Source organism: Eimeria maxima, genomic scaffold, assembly GCF_000499605.1.
Source record: "Eimeria maxima Weybridge genomic scaffold, Emw_scaff286, whole genome shotgun sequence".
Lineage (NCBI taxonomy): Eukaryota > Apicomplexa > Conoidasida > Eucoccidiorida > Eimeriidae > Eimeria > Eimeria maxima.
Window position 1 is genome coordinate 18002 of NW_013563770.1, and position 16469 is coordinate 34470.

General features: G+C 51.5%; 3 protein-coding genes across 3 annotated transcripts in view; 2 read left to right on the top strand and 1 right to left on the bottom strand.

The window, feature by feature from the left end:
- EMWEY_00026430 (hypothetical protein, conserved) overlaps window positions 1-596 on the top strand; it is a gene marked incomplete at both ends in the record, with an annotated part of 1883 nt that extends 1287 nt beyond the window's left edge. The window contains 2 exons of the mRNA XM_013478094.1: window positions 1-372; window positions 495-596. The exon at window positions 1-372 is cut by the window's left edge and continues 1287 nt beyond it. Of these exons, the coding sequence (XP_013333548.1) occupies window positions 1-372; window positions 495-596 (474 nt within the window). The remainder of the gene's footprint in view (window positions 373-494) is intronic.
- A 601-nt stretch (window positions 597-1197) lies between these two features.
- On the top strand, window positions 1198-2040 carry EMWEY_00026440 (hypothetical protein; the record flags this gene model as incomplete). The annotated part of the gene is made up of 1 exon (XM_013478095.1): window positions 1198-2040. One exon carries the CDS (start codon window positions 1198-1200, stop codon window positions 2038-2040), a length of 843 nt encoding a protein of 280 aa, XP_013333549.1.
- A 2790-nt stretch (window positions 2041-4830) lies between these two features.
- Window positions 4831-14628, bottom strand: EMWEY_00026450 (PIK3R4 kinase-related protein (incomplete catalytic triad), putative; the record flags this gene model as incomplete). Its single annotated transcript, XM_013478096.1, has 7 exons — window positions 4831-6282; window positions 6703-7037; window positions 7205-8378; window positions 8580-9118; window positions 9380-12785; window positions 13062-13511; window positions 13636-14628. 7 exons carry the CDS (start codon window positions 14626-14628, stop codon window positions 4831-4833), a joined length of 8349 nt encoding a protein of 2782 aa, XP_013333550.1.
- Between the last annotated feature and the right edge of the window lie 1841 nt (window positions 14629-16469).

Genomic DNA, 16469 nt, shown 5'->3' on the forward strand with positions numbered 1-16469 from the left:
GCAGCAGCAGCAGCAGCAGCAGCTGCTGCTGCTGCTGCTGTGAGTTGTCTAAACAACTCGATCCCCCCACAGGATTTGCAGGGGACAGTAGGAGGCGTGGGATCGGGGAACGTCCCTTCTCCCTTCTTAGCCAACAGCAGCAATGGTGTGGGGTCTGTAGGGATGTTATATCCATCTGCTGCTGCTGCTGCTGCATTTGGTCCGTGTGACTCCCAGCTGTCTCTGCAGCAGCAGCAGCAGCAGCAGACGGGTCTTGTATCTCTAGATGGTTTCTCTATGGGTGGTGGTATACTACCTGATGGTGTGTACATGGGGGGCCCCCCTCTAGCTCCTTCAGGTATCCAGGGAGTTGGTGTTCGTGGATCGTGTGGGGTGGGATCGGGATCGGGATCGTCTGTCTCCTCTGGGAGACGATCCCGTAGCGGAGGAGGTAGTAGTTCATCCTCAGGTGTAGGTATGCGTAAGAGCAGTCTCTCTGGTGTCTCCTGCCGGAGCAACAACAGCAGCAGCAGCAGCACAACAACAAGCAGCAGCAGCCATACAACAAACCACAGCAACAACCACAGCAACAGCAGCAGCAGCAGCAGCAGCAGTAACAGGACAATAGGACGTATATACTCCCTACTAGTAAGAGGAGTAAGGTGCTGGCGTGCTGAATGGCATGATAAGGTAAGCGGGCATAGGAAGACAAGACAATATGCTGCACCTAAGCATGGAGAGCAGCAAGCAAGGGCCTTGTGTCTCCAAGCCTTATGCGAAGCAAGAAGTGTCCCTGCGCAGCTGCTGCAGGAAGCGCAGCAAACATTTGCTTATGAACCTAATCAATTGTCTCCTGTGTCTCCTTTGTCTCCTTCTCCTAATAATAATAATAATAATAATAATAATAATATTAATAATAATAATAATAATATTAATAATATTATTAATAATAATATTATTAATAATAATAATATTATTAATAATAATATTATTCATACAGAGGAACCAACAACACACCCCACAGACACGATCCCAACACTCGATCCCCAACTCGATCCCCAACTCCTCCTCCTCCCCCCCTCTACTACCACCAATAACACACATAATAATAATAATAATAATAATAATCCTTACCAACCCCACCATCAGCAACACACTCTACAGCAGCATATACACCGCAACCAACAACAACAGCTTATTATGCAGCAGACACATGCTATGCAAGACACAGGGAGACATCTACAGCAGCAACTGCAGCAGCAGCAGCAACAGCAGCAGCAACAGCAGCAGCAGCTACAACGAACAGATCAAACCCTTGGAGGCCGTGTCTTACAACCTACTCAGGGATACTTGTGGGGTTGCTTACCTCCTCCTGTTGTGGATATGTCTGATCAGCAGCAGCAACAGCAGCAGCAACAGCAGCAGCAACAGCAATTTGCTGCTGCAGCCACTGACCCTCCTCTAAGGCCTCCTGCACTCTTCCTAGGTGCAATGGGTATCCCCATGGAGGCACCAGCAGCAGGTGTCTCCTTAGAAGAGACACCTAATGGGGGGGCCCCCAATCAGGGCCCCCCTCTCGCAGGGGCCTTCCCTCCCGACAACAACCCCGCAACCGCTTCTGCTGCTGCTGCTGCTGCTGCATTTGCGGGCAGCAACACGTTCGGTACTACAAGCAGCAACAGCAACAGTGTGGATGCAGCAGCAGCAGCTGCTGCATGCACCGCAGCTTCTATGGAGGGGACAGCTGCTGCTCATTCTATAGAGGGAATTCCTACAAAGGGGGGAGAAGACACTACTGCAGCACTAAATGGTCTGTCGCATCTCTGCAGCAGCACTGCAGCAGCAGACCCTACTTCTCTTGCCCTTGGAAATGCAGCAGCAGCAGCAGCAGCAGCAGGAACAGCACAACCCTGCAGCAGCTTCCCTCCTGCTGCTCCCCTCACACAAAAGAGCGAACCCTTGGCAAATGGAGACAATTCTGTTGCAGCAGCAGCAGCAGCAACTGCTGCTGCAGACGGAGACAATCCATTTGCCTGGAGTCCCTCTTTTCTTACAGTCTGACTAACGTAGCATCAACAGCAAGAGCAGCAAGAGCAGCAGCAGCACCAATTGTCGCGTCAGCAGCAAAAACAGCAGCAACAGCATCTGCAGCAACTGCTGCTGCATCCACACTTGCAGCAGCAGCAACAGCAGCAGCAGCAGCAGCACCGATCATTCGTTTAAAGGCAGCAGCCAATAAGCCAACGACCCCGACCTCATTACCTGCAGCGCGTGCCCAGACCCCTGGGCAGCAGCAGTACAGGCAGCAGCAGTAAACGCAGCAACAGTAAACGCAGCAACAGCAGCAACAGCAGCAACAGCAGCAACAGCAGCAGCAGCAGCTGCTGCTGCTGCATGCAGTATAAAGAAGCCGATATTTTTTTTTCTTCCGATCTTCTTCCCTCGTTTGTTTTCAAGTCTCCTTTCTATAAGAGACCTAGGCATATCAGCAGCAGCAGCAGCAGCAGCAGCAACAGCAGCAGCAATAGTTGCTGCTGCTGCTGTTTTGGAGACAAGACCACCAATATTGCAGCTACTTCTCCTGTCTCCTTGGGATCGGATCCCGCCGCCCTTTTCTCCTGGTGGTGTTTTTTTATGTATTTGTTAAGGGCAGAAGGAGACACTTTTTTTTTTCTTTTTTTTTTTTCCTTTCTTTGTTTGCATAGTTTGTATTTATTTATATATATAATTATATAATATACTTTTATCTTATATACCCCGTAGTTAATATACATACATATATATTATATATTATATTATGTATATATTATATATATCTTATATATTATGTATAATGTATATACTATTTATATTATATATTATATATTATATATATTATATATAACTTACGGTGTTATTCTGTGCATGCAATGCACACATCTAATTAGAGTGCCAGATTATTCGGGCATGCATGCATTCATGCATGCAGATTTCTGCATACATGCATGCATGCATGCATGCATATTTCTGCATACATGCATGCATGCATGCATTCATGCAGAAGTAGCTACTAAGTTGGACATAATGTATTTCCTTTCGGGGGGCAGAGGAAAAGGAGGAGAAGAACCTTCAATACCTGCCTGTCTCTGCCGTAAGGACCTAACAACTACAGCAGCTGCTGCAGCAGCAGATGCAGCAGCAGCAGCAGCAGCAGCAGATGCAGCAGCAAATGCAGCTGTCTTCCTCCCTTCCGTCTTCATCTTCTAGCGGCCAGTTCCCTGCTCACACTCCTGCAGGAGAATTCGGCCCCCATAGCCGCCGTTAGACCCCGAACCATGCATGCATGCATGCATGCATGCATGCATCCCGGCTGCATGCATGCGTGCATGCATGCATACAATTAAGGGCGAGAGCAGCAGCATCGCCCAAGCCCCAGAGGCCGTTGGAGAAGGTAAATTCGTAAGAAAGTTTGGGTATAAGAAAGGAGCAGGAAAAGTGTCTCCTCTTAGGCGCAGCAGCATAATTGGGATGTACTCTTGCTTAGGTGTCTCCTTGCAGCAGCAGCAGCAGCAGCAGCAGCAAGAGCAGCAGCAGCAGCAGTATCCCCATTGTCTCATTTTAGCTGCTTCCTAATCCCGACAATATCTGTCCGTCTTATTATCCTTATTATATATATTGTGTCTTATTGGGGCTGCATGCATAGACAAGCATGCAGCAACCCAAGACACCATGTGCGTGCACGCACGCATGCACACATGCACGAATGCATGCATACTTGCATGAACACACGCATGCATGCATGCATGCCTAACGGGGCCTTAGTCCCTTGGACCGCTCTATTGCCTTCGTCCCCTGCAGTGTATTAGACACATTAATGTGCTCATTATTGCTGGAGGCAGCAGCAGCAGCTGCTGCTGCTGCTGCTGAGGCAGCAGCACATTGCTGCTGCTGAGGCAGCAGCACATTGCTGCTGCTGATGATGCAGTAACAGATACTTGCTGCATGCAGGACAGCCCCAAACTCCTTCGATGCTTTAAAATGCTTCCGCAGCGACAAACCCTCTCCCGCTAAACCCTAAACCCTAAACCCTAAACCCTAAACTCTGAACCCTAGGCAGTAGACCCTAACCGAAGCCCACTGTCCCTTGCTGCTGCTGCCGCCTCTCTGCTACATGCAAACACTCTCCAGCTGACTAAAACACTACATTTACTGTATATCCACTATAATGCATGCATACACCGTAGGGCAGCAGCTGCAGCAACAGCAGTAGCAGCAGCATTGTTTGAATAGGAAAGGAGACAGACAGTGAGTATGTTTGCCCCTTGTGTGCCTGTCTCCTCCTTTCTGTTTTTCTGTCTCCTTTTTCTTTTTTCTGTCTCCTTTTTCTGTCTCCTTCTGTCTCCTACAGAGACACGTAACTCTGCCTAACAAAAAATAAATGTTTAACATCTCCATACACTGAAAAGTTAGCTGCAGCAACAGTAGTAGTTGCTGCAGCAAAAGACGATGCTGCAGCAGCAACAGTACATGCTGCTGCAGCAACAGGAGGTGATGCTGCAGCAACAGTAGATGCTGTTGCAGCAATCGCAATTGCGGTTTCTGTAAACGTGGGTGCTGCTGCTGCTGCAGCAAGCGCTGCTGCTGCAGCAGCACTGGCTGCTGCTGCAGCACTGGCTGCTGCTGCTGCAGCACTGGCTGCTGCTGCAGCAGCACTGGCTGCTGCTGCAGCAAGCGCTGTGACCGTGCTGTACAATACTCCCATATTATTGGCTGCTACATTCTAGCAGCTACGAGCAGTCTGATTGCAGCAGTTGCAGCAGCAGCAGCTGCTGCTGCTTCTGCTGCTGAGTCTGGTGGGGTTGGTGGGGTTGTTTAACACCACACTTTAACAACCCCGTCTCTGCCTGCTGTAACAAGAAAAAGGTCTACTAGACCTACTACCGCGATGCCGGTTATAGCATCGCGGTGTATAGGCAGGGGCCCCCCAAACCCTCGGGGGCCCCGCGGGGGCCCCTCCTCTTCCCCCCATTCAGGAGCCCACGAAGCAAAGCTGGGGCCTGCATGCGGAGGCGTGCAGCAGCAACCCCCTTCTGTACACCCGAACCCCCTACTGCTGCTGCTGCTGCTGCTACTGCTGCTGTTTGTGTTGCAGTTGCTGCTGCAGCTGGAGTTGAATGTTAACAATCCCCTACCATTACGAAGTAATCCATCTGCCGTCTCCCTTGAGGAGACACCTGCTGCTGCCTCCTCTGCCCCTGAGTCTGCTGCACCAAGAAGGGACTCCCAGCTGTCTCCTCTGGCGGCTAGCCCAGCAGGAGGATAAGGTACAGCAGCAGCTGAACCTGCTGCTGTTGTTGCTGCTGCAGCTCCTGCTGCAGTAGCAGCAGCTGCTGCTGTCGGGGCATGTCTTAAGAAACGACGACCTTGAGGAGAGGAGCAGCAAACCTGCTGCAGCACATGTACACCCCCTACACTGAGGGAAGCAGTAAGGGGCCCCCCCCCTCCGCTGCTGTCTCCTTCACGGCAGCCGCATGCATTGGGGGGCCCCAAAATACAATAAGACTTAACAAGATCTTTATCAAGGAATACAACATCAGAGGAGACAGCTGCAGCAGGTGTCTCCAAGCTCCCTCCTGCTGCTGCTCCCCCTCCTCCTTGCTGCCACTGCCAAGGCTGCCATTGCTGCTGCTGCTGCTGCTGCGTGTCTCCTAGCCTTGCTGCTAAGACAGCACGCTCCTCAGCCAAGTCCCAGTAGCGCACACACAGATCTTCACCAGCAGAGAGAACAAACGAAGAGGGGCCCCTCAAGGGAGGGGGGGCCCATATACACTTTGTGCTGTGTGCTGAGGTGCCGCTGCTGCTGCTGCTGCTGCTGCTGCTGCTGCTCCCCTCAAGTGTATGTGACCCTAAGCGTCCCCCCTCCCATGGCTCCTGCAGGATATTGTTGCTGCATGCAGAAGGCAGCAGCAAAGCATCAACAGGCAAAGGAACCAGGCGAGGAACACCGTAGTAGTCGCCTGCAGCACCAGCTCCTGCTGCTGCTGCTGCTGCTGCTGCTGCTGTGGTGTCTGCAAAGCAAGAGGACGCATAAGCGCTAACAACAGTCCCCCGTTGCATGTCTAGCAGCAGCAAGGGGAAGGCCTCATGATCAACAAGAGCGAGCATGAAGCAAGTAGGACTATCTATCTGCTGCTGCTGCTGCTGCTGCAGTCCCCTAAGTGCTGCATTGCTGCTCCACTGGGCAGCAGCAGCAACAGGAGGACTAACAACGAGTAATTGTTTAACAGCAACAGGTGGCTGCAGTTGCCAAGCCCTTAGTATAGTCTGCATGCGTAAATCATACTGCAGCAGCAAACCTGCTGTTGTCCCCAGCAGCAACCATCGGGTGTCTCCTTCTAATGCCTGTGCTGCAGGAGACCCTAACCATGGAGGTGTCTCCTTTATAAATATAGGAGCAGCTATACGCATATCCCAACCCCCAAGGAGACCATTCCTTAATGAGTAAATAATTATTTGTTCTAATGATGTATCTTGATGACTTATACATGCTACACCACTACCTGCTGCTGCTGCTGCTGCTGCTGCTGATGCTGCACGACTAGCTGCAGCAACTCCTACAGTACCACATCCTGTTGCAGCACATGACCGTCTTGTAGATCCTCTATCCCATGGTGCGCTGTATAATAAACGAGATAGAGATAGTGCAGCACGTGCTGCTGCTGCTGGTACAGATATACCTTTTACACCTTGCTGCTGCTGCTGCTGCTGCTGCTGTTGCAGTTGCTGCTGCAGTAGTCCCATCAGCACACTAGGCCTTGCTGTCAATGGGGCGGGACTGACACGGGGTGTCTGCATCCTTAGTAGGGCCCCAGATATATTTGCTGTTCCGCTTTTGCTGCTGCTGCTGCTGGTGCTGCTGCTGCAGCTGCTGGTGCTGCAGCAGCTGCTGCTGCTGTCTAACCGCAGCAAATGGCATGCCCCATCCGATGTCCCCAAGATAAGACTCTTCGTATTCTGTAAGACGCAATGCGCCGTCAAATAAATATGCGAAGGAAGATGCCATTGGCCTACTAATGGGGCTGCATGCGCACACAGACATAAAAAAATATATATTATAATATATAGTATATTATATATTATATATTATATATATAGAATAAGGACAGGCACTAGATGTACACAAAGGCAAAGACAACAGATAATGCTAACGACAGCAGCAGCAGCAGCATCAGCAGCAGCAGCTTACGTCGTGTTGCTGCTGTTAATGCTGCTGCCCTCCACGCACGAATAGTTGCCCCTTTTACGGATAAAGGCATTGCTGCAAGGAGACACCCATCGTCCGTTGCTGCTAGGCTTAATCCTGCTGCTGCTGCTGTTGCTGCTGCTGCTCTCCCCTCTGTTGCTTCAAACACTGACCAACTGCATACAAATTGCCCTGTGGGGCGCCAGCAGCACAGGTCCGGTAGCGGCAGCTGGGCTCCTCCAGGGGCCCCTGGGGCCCCTCCTGTCCCTAGGGGCCCCCCAGCTGTATCTACAGTTCCCCGACCCCACCGTGACAGCATAAATGCTGCTGTATCCTCATTGGTACGAGAGGAGGGGCCCCTTAGGCCCATACCTGAGTCTAAGGAGGAGACACCTCTGGTGCTGCTGCTGCTGCTGCGAGGTATAGGTAGTGCAGCAGATAAAATACTGCTGCTGGTGAGGCTGCTGCTGCCGGTGCTACTGGTGGTAGTGCTGCTGCTGCCATTGGTGCCATTCAGCTGCTGCTGCTGCATCTTGGATGCATCAGCAGCAGCAACATGGGGTGCCACGCTATAAAGACTGGTGGAGAAAGCAAGCCGTCTCCTTTCTGCAGCAGCAGCAAAGTCGTCAAGGGGACGCCATAGCCGCTGCTGCTGCTGCTGATAAGGATAAAGACTTAAGCAGCTATCATCAGGCCGCTGCAGCCTCCCTACCTCTAACGAGGGTCTCCTTGGCAGGCCTAGCAGCACGCAGCGCCAGTCGCGCTGCAGCGGTGGAGGGACACCTGCAGCAGCACACGTGCTGCTGCTGCTGATGCCACGATGAGGAGACAGCCGCAGTGTTGCTGTTGTACCCAAAAGACGCTTGCCTTCTAATATATCGGCAGATATTCCTAATCTTCCTCCTGCTGCTCCAGCTGCTGTTGCTGCTGCTGCTGCCACAGCAGCAGCTGCTGCTGACAGCGTACACCCGCTGCTGCTCGCAGGAGATGCAGAATCGGCTGCCGTCTTCAGCAGCAGCTGCTGCAACGCAGTAGCAACTGCAGCAGGAGTTGGCGCCTGTGTGCTCAAAGCAGCGGCAGCAGCACCAGGTACTGCTGCAGCAAGCAAAGCAGAAAAATAACCAGGGGAGACAACAGGAGACCCGCAGCTCATTTGTATTGAATGAGGAGAACAGTCCTGCATGCGCAGCAGCAGAAGCAGCAAAGAGGAGACAGTGGAGACAAGCAAAGGGGAGACAGAAGAAGACAGATATGATATGAGATACTGGAGCAGCAGCAGCCTTCTGCTGTTGCATGCACTCTTTAACTGCAACAGCAGCAACACATATCACAGCAACAGGAGCAGCAGCAGCAGCAGCAAAACGCCAGGTGTCTGTACCTTGCGGTTGTTGGATAGACCTAAGAGGGACTGCAGCAGCAGCGGCTGCGGAGGAGACATCCCCAATTGTCTTGCTAGAGCTGCTGCTATTGCTGCTGCTGCTGCTGTAGCAGCAGTTAGAGCAGCTTTTGCTGCAGCATGAGACACAACGGGTGGAGACACGCAGCTAAGAGCAACAGCTAGCGATTGCTGCTGCTGCTGCTGCACCTGACAATCCATAATGCAGCTCCTACTGCTGCTGCTGCGGCTGCTGCTGCTGTTCTTGCTGCTGTGGCTGCGACGGGTTTTGCTGCTGCCGCGTCCGCTGCTGCCTGCTGCCGCATAGATCTCTTCAGGCCATAGACAGCCATTCAGCAGCAGCTGCTGCTGCTGCAGCACCAGCCGCGTTACGTGAGGCAGCAGTGTCTCCGCAAGGAGACCCCATAAGGAGACACGAGATAGAGGAGGGGAGACAGGAGGGACAGGAGACAATCTTGTTGCTGTCAAGACCTGCCGTGGGGCAGATATCTGAGGAAGCATATGTCTTATTAGCGCTGCCGCTGCAGCAGCAGAACACAGAGCAGCAGCAGCAGCAATAGCAGCAGCAGCAGCAACAGCAGCAGCAGCAGCAACAGTAACAAAGCGACATTCACAACAAGACCCCGTCTCCTCTCCTGTATCTTATCAGCTAGCCAGCTACCAGGCTGGCTAGGAGGGGCAGCAGCTATCTAGTTGTATAGCTATCTAGCTATATAACTATATAGCTAGCTAGCTAGCTAGCTATATAACGGCAGCAGCAAAGGGAAGTAGAAGCAGCTTACTCTCTCGGGGCCCCACAAGGCAGCAGCGCGGTCTTCCATGCTGCAGCAGAGGAGACACCTCAAGTGTCTCCTCTGCTGCAGATAAGGTTTCCATACTGCAGCTAAGGGGACACTCAAGAAGACCTCCAGGGGGACTCTCCCCGGCAACAGCTGCTGCTGCTGCTGCATTTGCTGCTGCTGCTGCTGCCTGACGAAGAGCATGCAGCGATGGAAGCAGCAGCAGCAGCGCGTACCGGTTTTCTGCGCCTACACTGTGTAGCAGTTCTACCAGTTCTTGAACTGTTGCTGCTGCCTCCTGTTGCTGTTGTTGCTGCAGCAGCAGCTGTTGCAGCTGCAGTTGATCCTTGTCCGCCTGTCTGGCAGTCGCCACTAGAGGAGGAGACCCGCCTGGCTGCATGCCAGCAGCAGCAGCAGCAGCACTAGCATCAACAGCATGCTTCTCCGCCTCCTGAACAATCTCCCTCCATAGCCCTAACCCCCGCAGTCTCTTTAGAGGAGACACATCTGCAGCAACTGCTGCAGCAGATGCTGCTGAAGCAGACTGCTTTCCTGTTGCTGTCTGCTGCAGCAGATAAGTCCCTTCCTGGCTGCTGCTGCTGTCGCTGTTGCAGCTGCCCTCGCTTATGCTGCTGTCATTACTGCTGCTGATGCCGATATCACTGCTGCTGTCGCTGCTGCTGCTGCTGCTTCTGTGGCTGTTGCTATTGCTGCATGCAACGTGGGCAGTCTTGTGTCTCCTTCTCTTCTTCCCAGGCCGCCGGTGTCTCCTTTGGCTGCTACTAGCAGCCTTAAGGACTGCAGGACAGAAAAGGAGGGAAAGGAGGCGTGCGGATATAGTACCTGGACGCTGCTGCTGCTGCTGCTTCTGCTGATGGTGATACTGCTGCTCGTGCTGCTCGGGTTGGAGCTGCTTTTGTTGGAGCAGCTGCTGCAGCAGCCAAGGGGAGAGGGGAGGACGTAGATGTGCTGCCACCTCATCGACCGACAGCAGCAACGCGGGCCGCTTAAGGACGGGGCGCAGCAGCGGCAGCAGCAAGGCGTACGTCTTTGCTGCTCCCCAGTTTTGCTCCAGTGCAGCAAGGAGCTGCAGCAGCACGGAGCGCAGCAGCATGGAGGGGTGCAGCAGCAAGGGTATAACACGCTGTGAGAGGAGTCTGAAGGTGGCGTCAGAGGAGGGCAGCAGCAGCCCATCTGCTGCTAGCTGTGTTAGTGCAGCAGCAGCAGCAGCAGCAACTTCTTCTTGAGGGTCTTGGAGACACTGCTCGCAGCAGGGGACAATACAGCTGTCTGCTGTATAAGATAAGGAGACAGTCCCTAATCCCCCTAATGCCCTAACAACAGCAGCACGTACACCCGAGCAGGGATCATTGAGCTGTACGATGAGGTACGGCAGCAGCAGCGCATGCGTTTGCTGCGGCCCTAACACTGCTGCCAGCAAAGCAAGGGGACGCAGCAGCGCCAGGCGCTGCTCTATAGGACGGCATGTTAGCTGCTGCTGCAGTGTAGGCAGCACTGCTGCATGCAACTTGCTTATCGCGTCTCCTAGATGCTGCTCTGCTCGTTCCCATAAGCGATTCCATGCTGCTGCTGCAGCACCAGGTCCTGCTGCAGCAGTAGGTACTGCAGCACCAGTAGGCGCTGCAGCAGCAGTAGGTGACGCAGCAGGTGTTGCACCAGCCCTCGATGCTGCAGCAGCAGCAGGCTCTGGAGAAGCAGTAGCAGCTGGAGAAGCCGGAGATGCGGCGGCGGCGGCGGCAGCAGCAGCAGCAGACGGTGCTTCAGCAGGATCTGCTGCTGCGCTCGCCGGAGAGTCACCAAAAGGAGACACTTTTGCTGCAGTTGTTGGACAATCGAGGAGACAGTCTGTTGCGAGGGAAGTGCTCCCACCACACATATCCTCTCCCCCCAGCAACGCAGCATCAGCAGGAGCAGCAGCACGTGCTGCAGCAGCACCTGTATCAGCAGCAGCTGCTGCTGCAGCAGCTCCACCTGCAGCAGCACCATCTGTCTCCATTCTTCTTGGGGAGTTAATGGAATTGGGGTGGCTGATGAAACCATTTTGGTTGCTGCTGCTGTTGCTGCTGCTGCTTGTACATGCATTCCTGTTGCTGCTGGTGTTGCTGCTGCTGTTACTGCTGTTGCTGTTAGTAGCTGCTGCAGCCGCCGGCGTTGCTGCTGGCGTGGTGTGCTGCGCTTCCATCGAAGGTGTTGTGGCGGCATCCTGATGCCCAGAAGCCGCGCGTTGCCGCTGTTTCTGCTGCTGGTGCTGCTGCTGTTGCTGCTGTTGCTGTTGCTGCTGCTGCTGCTGCTGATCTTGCTTAAGGATACCCATGAGTGCCTGTGCATGCAGACAGGCCTTAACAGCTAGCAGCATAAGAGGCAGGAACTCCGTAACAGCAACACGGACAGAAGGATCAGGATCAGAAGCACTTAATCTATGAACAGCAGGAAGAATATAACCACAAAAAAGGGCAGCAGCATCTGCATGCGTTGTCTCCTCTGCTGCTGCTGGGACCCGTAGGTGTTGCTGCTTCTGTTGCTGCGTTTGTGGCGGTGTTACTCCCCTGCCACCACGTCTGACCGCCCCGGTCTTTACTGCTGCTGCTGGCCCCAATCCTGCAGCAGCAGCAGCTGCTGCTACTGCTGCTGCACCACCACCAGCAATCCCACGGGAAGAATAACTCTGGCTACTGCTGATGCTGCTGCTGCAGTTGGTGCCACAAATGGCACAGAGACCAGCCCTAAACCCTCCCTTTGGGCATAGTGCTGTATGCTGCATTGCTGCATGCAGCTGCAGCAGCGCAGCAGCAAGGGCCTTAATTGCAGCAACACGTACAATAGGGAAATGGTCTCCTAGATGATGAGCTAAGAAAGGCAGCAAAGACTGCAGCAGCACATCTACTGTTGCTACCCTTGATAGGAAACCTAAGAGAGACACCCCGCATGCACGGACCCTTGCGCTACTTGTTTGCTGCAGAGACAGCCCAATTATCTCCGATATAACCACTGTGCTGCTGCTGCGGAGACACCCGCTGCAACAGAAGTTTGCCTGTCTCTCCTTAGTCCCCCCTGTCTCTCCTGTCTCTCCTGTCTCCCCTGTCTCCAAGTACGTGCGCAGTACAAATGGCACCCCCAACTCCCTGCTTGCTGCTGCTGCTGCTGTTGCTGCTGCTGGAGAACCAAACAAAGCAACGGGAAGCTCAGGGGGGCCCAGAAGCTCAGCGACGCGCTCCCAAGGCGGATACACTGGACTGCTGCTGCCGCTGCTGTTGCTGCTAGTCCCTAGGCCTTCAGCACCGGCAGCAGCAGCAGCGGCAGCTGGGTTATGTTGCCCATGCTGCCTGAACAGGTCGTCGTATAGGCGGATTTTATCACCCTCTATCTCCCCAAGGACCGCCAATGCCGGCTGCAAGCACATACAAACAGCAGCAGCAGCAGCAGCAGCAGTAGCAGCAGTAGCAGCAGCAGCAGCAGAAGCACTGACAAGCAAAAGGGAGCCCCACGAAGGAGTGCCAGGAGAGCCAGCTAGCTAGCTCTAGATAGCTAGGTACACAGGTTGCCGCCTAGCTACCCACCAACCTAACTAACAAGCCACCTGGGTAGCTAGCCAGCCAGTCAGCTAGCTAGCTAGCTAGCTAGCTAGCTAGCTAGCTAGCTAGCTACCTAGCTAGCAGCTACTTACTCGTTTGCATAGGACAGTTTGTTCGTAGCAACGAGCCCAAAGACCCAAAAGTCCCCAACCGAAGTTTCTTGCATTTGCTGCACTTAGGACAGGATGAGGGAGACTGCTGCTGAGTGCTGCTGCTGCTGCTGCTTCTTGTGCTGCTTCTGCAGCAAAGAAACGCTCCTCTGTTGTTGCCTGTCCTATGCTTGCTGCTGCTGCTGCTGCTGCTGCTGCGGCTGCTGCAGCTGCTGCTGCCGATCCTCCGCCCGGTCCTGCTGTAGCTCCAACTGGACGCAGATCTCGACCACCTGCTAGTGGCACTGCAGCAGCAGCAGCAGCAGCTGTTGTTGCTGCTGCTCCTGCTGCTGCTGCTTCTGCTGCTGCAGCACCTCCAGCACTCCACGCCTCCAGCAGTGCAGCAGCAGCAGGGGACTCCTGAGGCATGGAGACAGCCATGTTTAACACGGTCTGAGGAAAAGAGACACAACACCAGCGCATGCAATACTTTGCTGCTGCTGTGCTGCAACGGGAGGATGTGTCTCCTAACTAGCTGCATATACACCTCAATGCATGCAAAATGTTGTCTCCTTACTTGCTGAGCAACGCAGCTGTCAACCTCCAGTGTCTCTCTCCCGACAGCTTCCCGCAGCAGCTGCACCAGTAGCTGTTCATGCGCCTGTGCCTCCTGCTGCTGCTGCTGCTGTTGGTGCTGCTGTTGCTGCTGTTGCTGTTCCCCTTCCTGCTTCTGTTGCTGCTTCATCTTCTGGTACATCTCTGGTGGGTGTTGTTGGTGTTTCAGCAGTTGCTGCTGCACCAGCTGCTGCAGTTGCTGCAGTTGCTGCTGCGGCTGCTGCGGCCTCTGCTCTAATAAGGCTAAAAAAATATCCGCAAGGTACTCCTTGAGCAGCAGCAGACGGAGGTCCGGCTGCTGGTAGGCAGGATGCAGCAGCACAGTAGTAAGACACAAGAAATAATTAATAAAACAAGGAGGGAAGACATGCTGTACCCATAGCAGCAGTGTCTGCATTGCTGTTAGTCTCTTCTCTGGTAGCTGCAGCAGACCTGCATGCAGCAGCAGCAGCCGCGCCTTGCTGCAGGGAATTCCCTCTAATGTCTGCAACACTGCAGCAGGAGGAGGAGGAGACAACGGAGCAGCACGTAGCCCAGGAAGAAATGCAGATATTTCCTCCTGTATATTTGCTGCTGCTGCAGCTGCTGCGGCTGCTGCAGCTGCTGCGCTCCTAGGCCGACGAGACGAGCTAGCACCACCTGTGCTGCTGCTGCTGCTGCTGCTGCTAGCCTTAGTGGAAGGAGAAGCTCTAGCTTGAGTATCTGTATCCAGGCGTTGCTGTTGCTGCTGCTGTTTCTGTTGCTGCTGTGCTTGCCCTTTCTCTTCCTCCTGCTCCTTTTGCTGCTGCTGCTGTTGCTGTTGCTGTTGCTGTTGCTGTTGCTGCTGCTGCTGCTGCTGCTGCTGCTGCTCCCTTGCTGCTGTATACCAACTCCTAAGCTCTAATAGACGTAATAAATCAATAACATCTGCACCCCTTAAGAATATTTCTGCTAAGGTACAAGAGACAGAAAACATTTCTTGTGATTGATGAACAAGGAGACACTCATCTACTGTCTCCTCATCATCCTTAAATCTATAAAAATAATAAACAGGCATAAGGAGACACAAGGAGACACAAGGAGACATAAGGAGACATAAGGACACATAAGGAGATATAAAAATATATAAATAGATAGAGAGGAAAGGAGACATCTATATACAAACAAAATGTTAGGTTTCTTAGGGTTTAGGGTTTAGGGTTTAGGGTTTGGTGACGGTTATAATTAAGGGTTTACTATCCATGTTTAATTGTTTATTGTTTATTATTTATTATCTTTTATTGTTTAGTGTTTATTTTGTATTATTTATTTTTTAGGGTTTAGGGCTTATGGTGAATTTTTTAGGGTTTAGGGTTTAGGGTTTAGGGTTTAGGGTTTATTACCTCTCTGGTGCAAGATAACATCTAAATCTATAATTAGATTCAAATAGGAGACAGAAGGTACGCATATCATGAAGAAAAGGAGACAAATATTTATAAGGAGATAGATCAATAAGAAAAAGATGAGAAGAAGAGGAGAGAGCAAGATTCTCTGTTTTTATATCTGCATGCCAAAGCCCCAATGCATGCAATTGTATAATAGATAATAATAATTGATTTATATAATATATAAGGAGACAATAAGAAGGGACAGGTAATGCATGCAGACGTAAGGAGACAGTTGTATTAAAGTGTCTCCTTATTAATATACAAGAACGCTCGCTAGATAATAAACGATCCGTAGGGCAACTGAGTACATATATACACACAAATAAATAAATAAATAAATAAATAAATAAATAAATAAATAAATTAATTAATTAATTAATTAATTAATTAATTAATTAATTATAAAGGGGGAGATAAATTAAATAAATAGAGAAAGAGAGAAAAACAAAGAAATAAAAATACAGATATACACAACTGTTGCTCCTGCTGCTGCTATTGCTGCTCCCAATGCTGCTGCTGCTGCTGCTGCTGTTGCTGCTGTCGCTGCTTCTGCTGCTGCTGCTGCTGCTGTGGCAACCACACAGCTAAAATGTAGACAAAAAGGAGACAGCAAGGTAGGCAATAAAGGAGACAATAAAAAGGAGACACAATTAGACAAAAGGAGACAAAAAAAACGAGACAAAAAAAAGGAGACACAAAAAAGGAGACAAAAAAAGGAGACAAAAAAAGGAGAGAATAAGCATAATAAAGGAGAGAATAAACAATAAAAAGGAGACAATAAAAAGGAGACATAAAAAAGGAGACAAAAAAAAAGGAGACAAAAAAAAAAGGAGACACTTACATATTAGGACATAGATCTAATGTAATAATTGCCTTATGAATTAATAATTGGGTATGATGATTAATTATATTAAATAAAAAAGAAGAGGAGGAGGAGGAGGAGGAGGAAGAAGAAGAAGAAGAAGAGGAGGAGGAGGAGGAGGAGGAGGAGGAGGAAGAGGAGGAAGAGGAAGAGGAAGAGGAGGAGGAGGAGGAGGAGGAATTATTATTATTATTATTTATTTTATTAGTAAAAAGTTTAACAAAAATTATGCCATCATTAATAGATACACAAAGAAAACTATTACTATAACGTGAGCTGCCTATACACCCCAATGCATGCAAAAAAGGATAATCTTCTATTAATTGTCTTTGTTCTTCTGTTAATTGTTTTGTTGCTCCTGGGGAAGGAGGAGAAGGAAGAACAGGATTAGATGCTGCGTTCCCCATCTCCTCTTCTTCTTCCTGCTACTGCTGCCGCTGCTGCTGCTGCTGCTGGTGTTGCTGGTGTTGCTGCTGCTGGTGTTGCTGCTGCTGCTGCTGGTGGTTGTGTTGCTGGTGTTGTTGATAC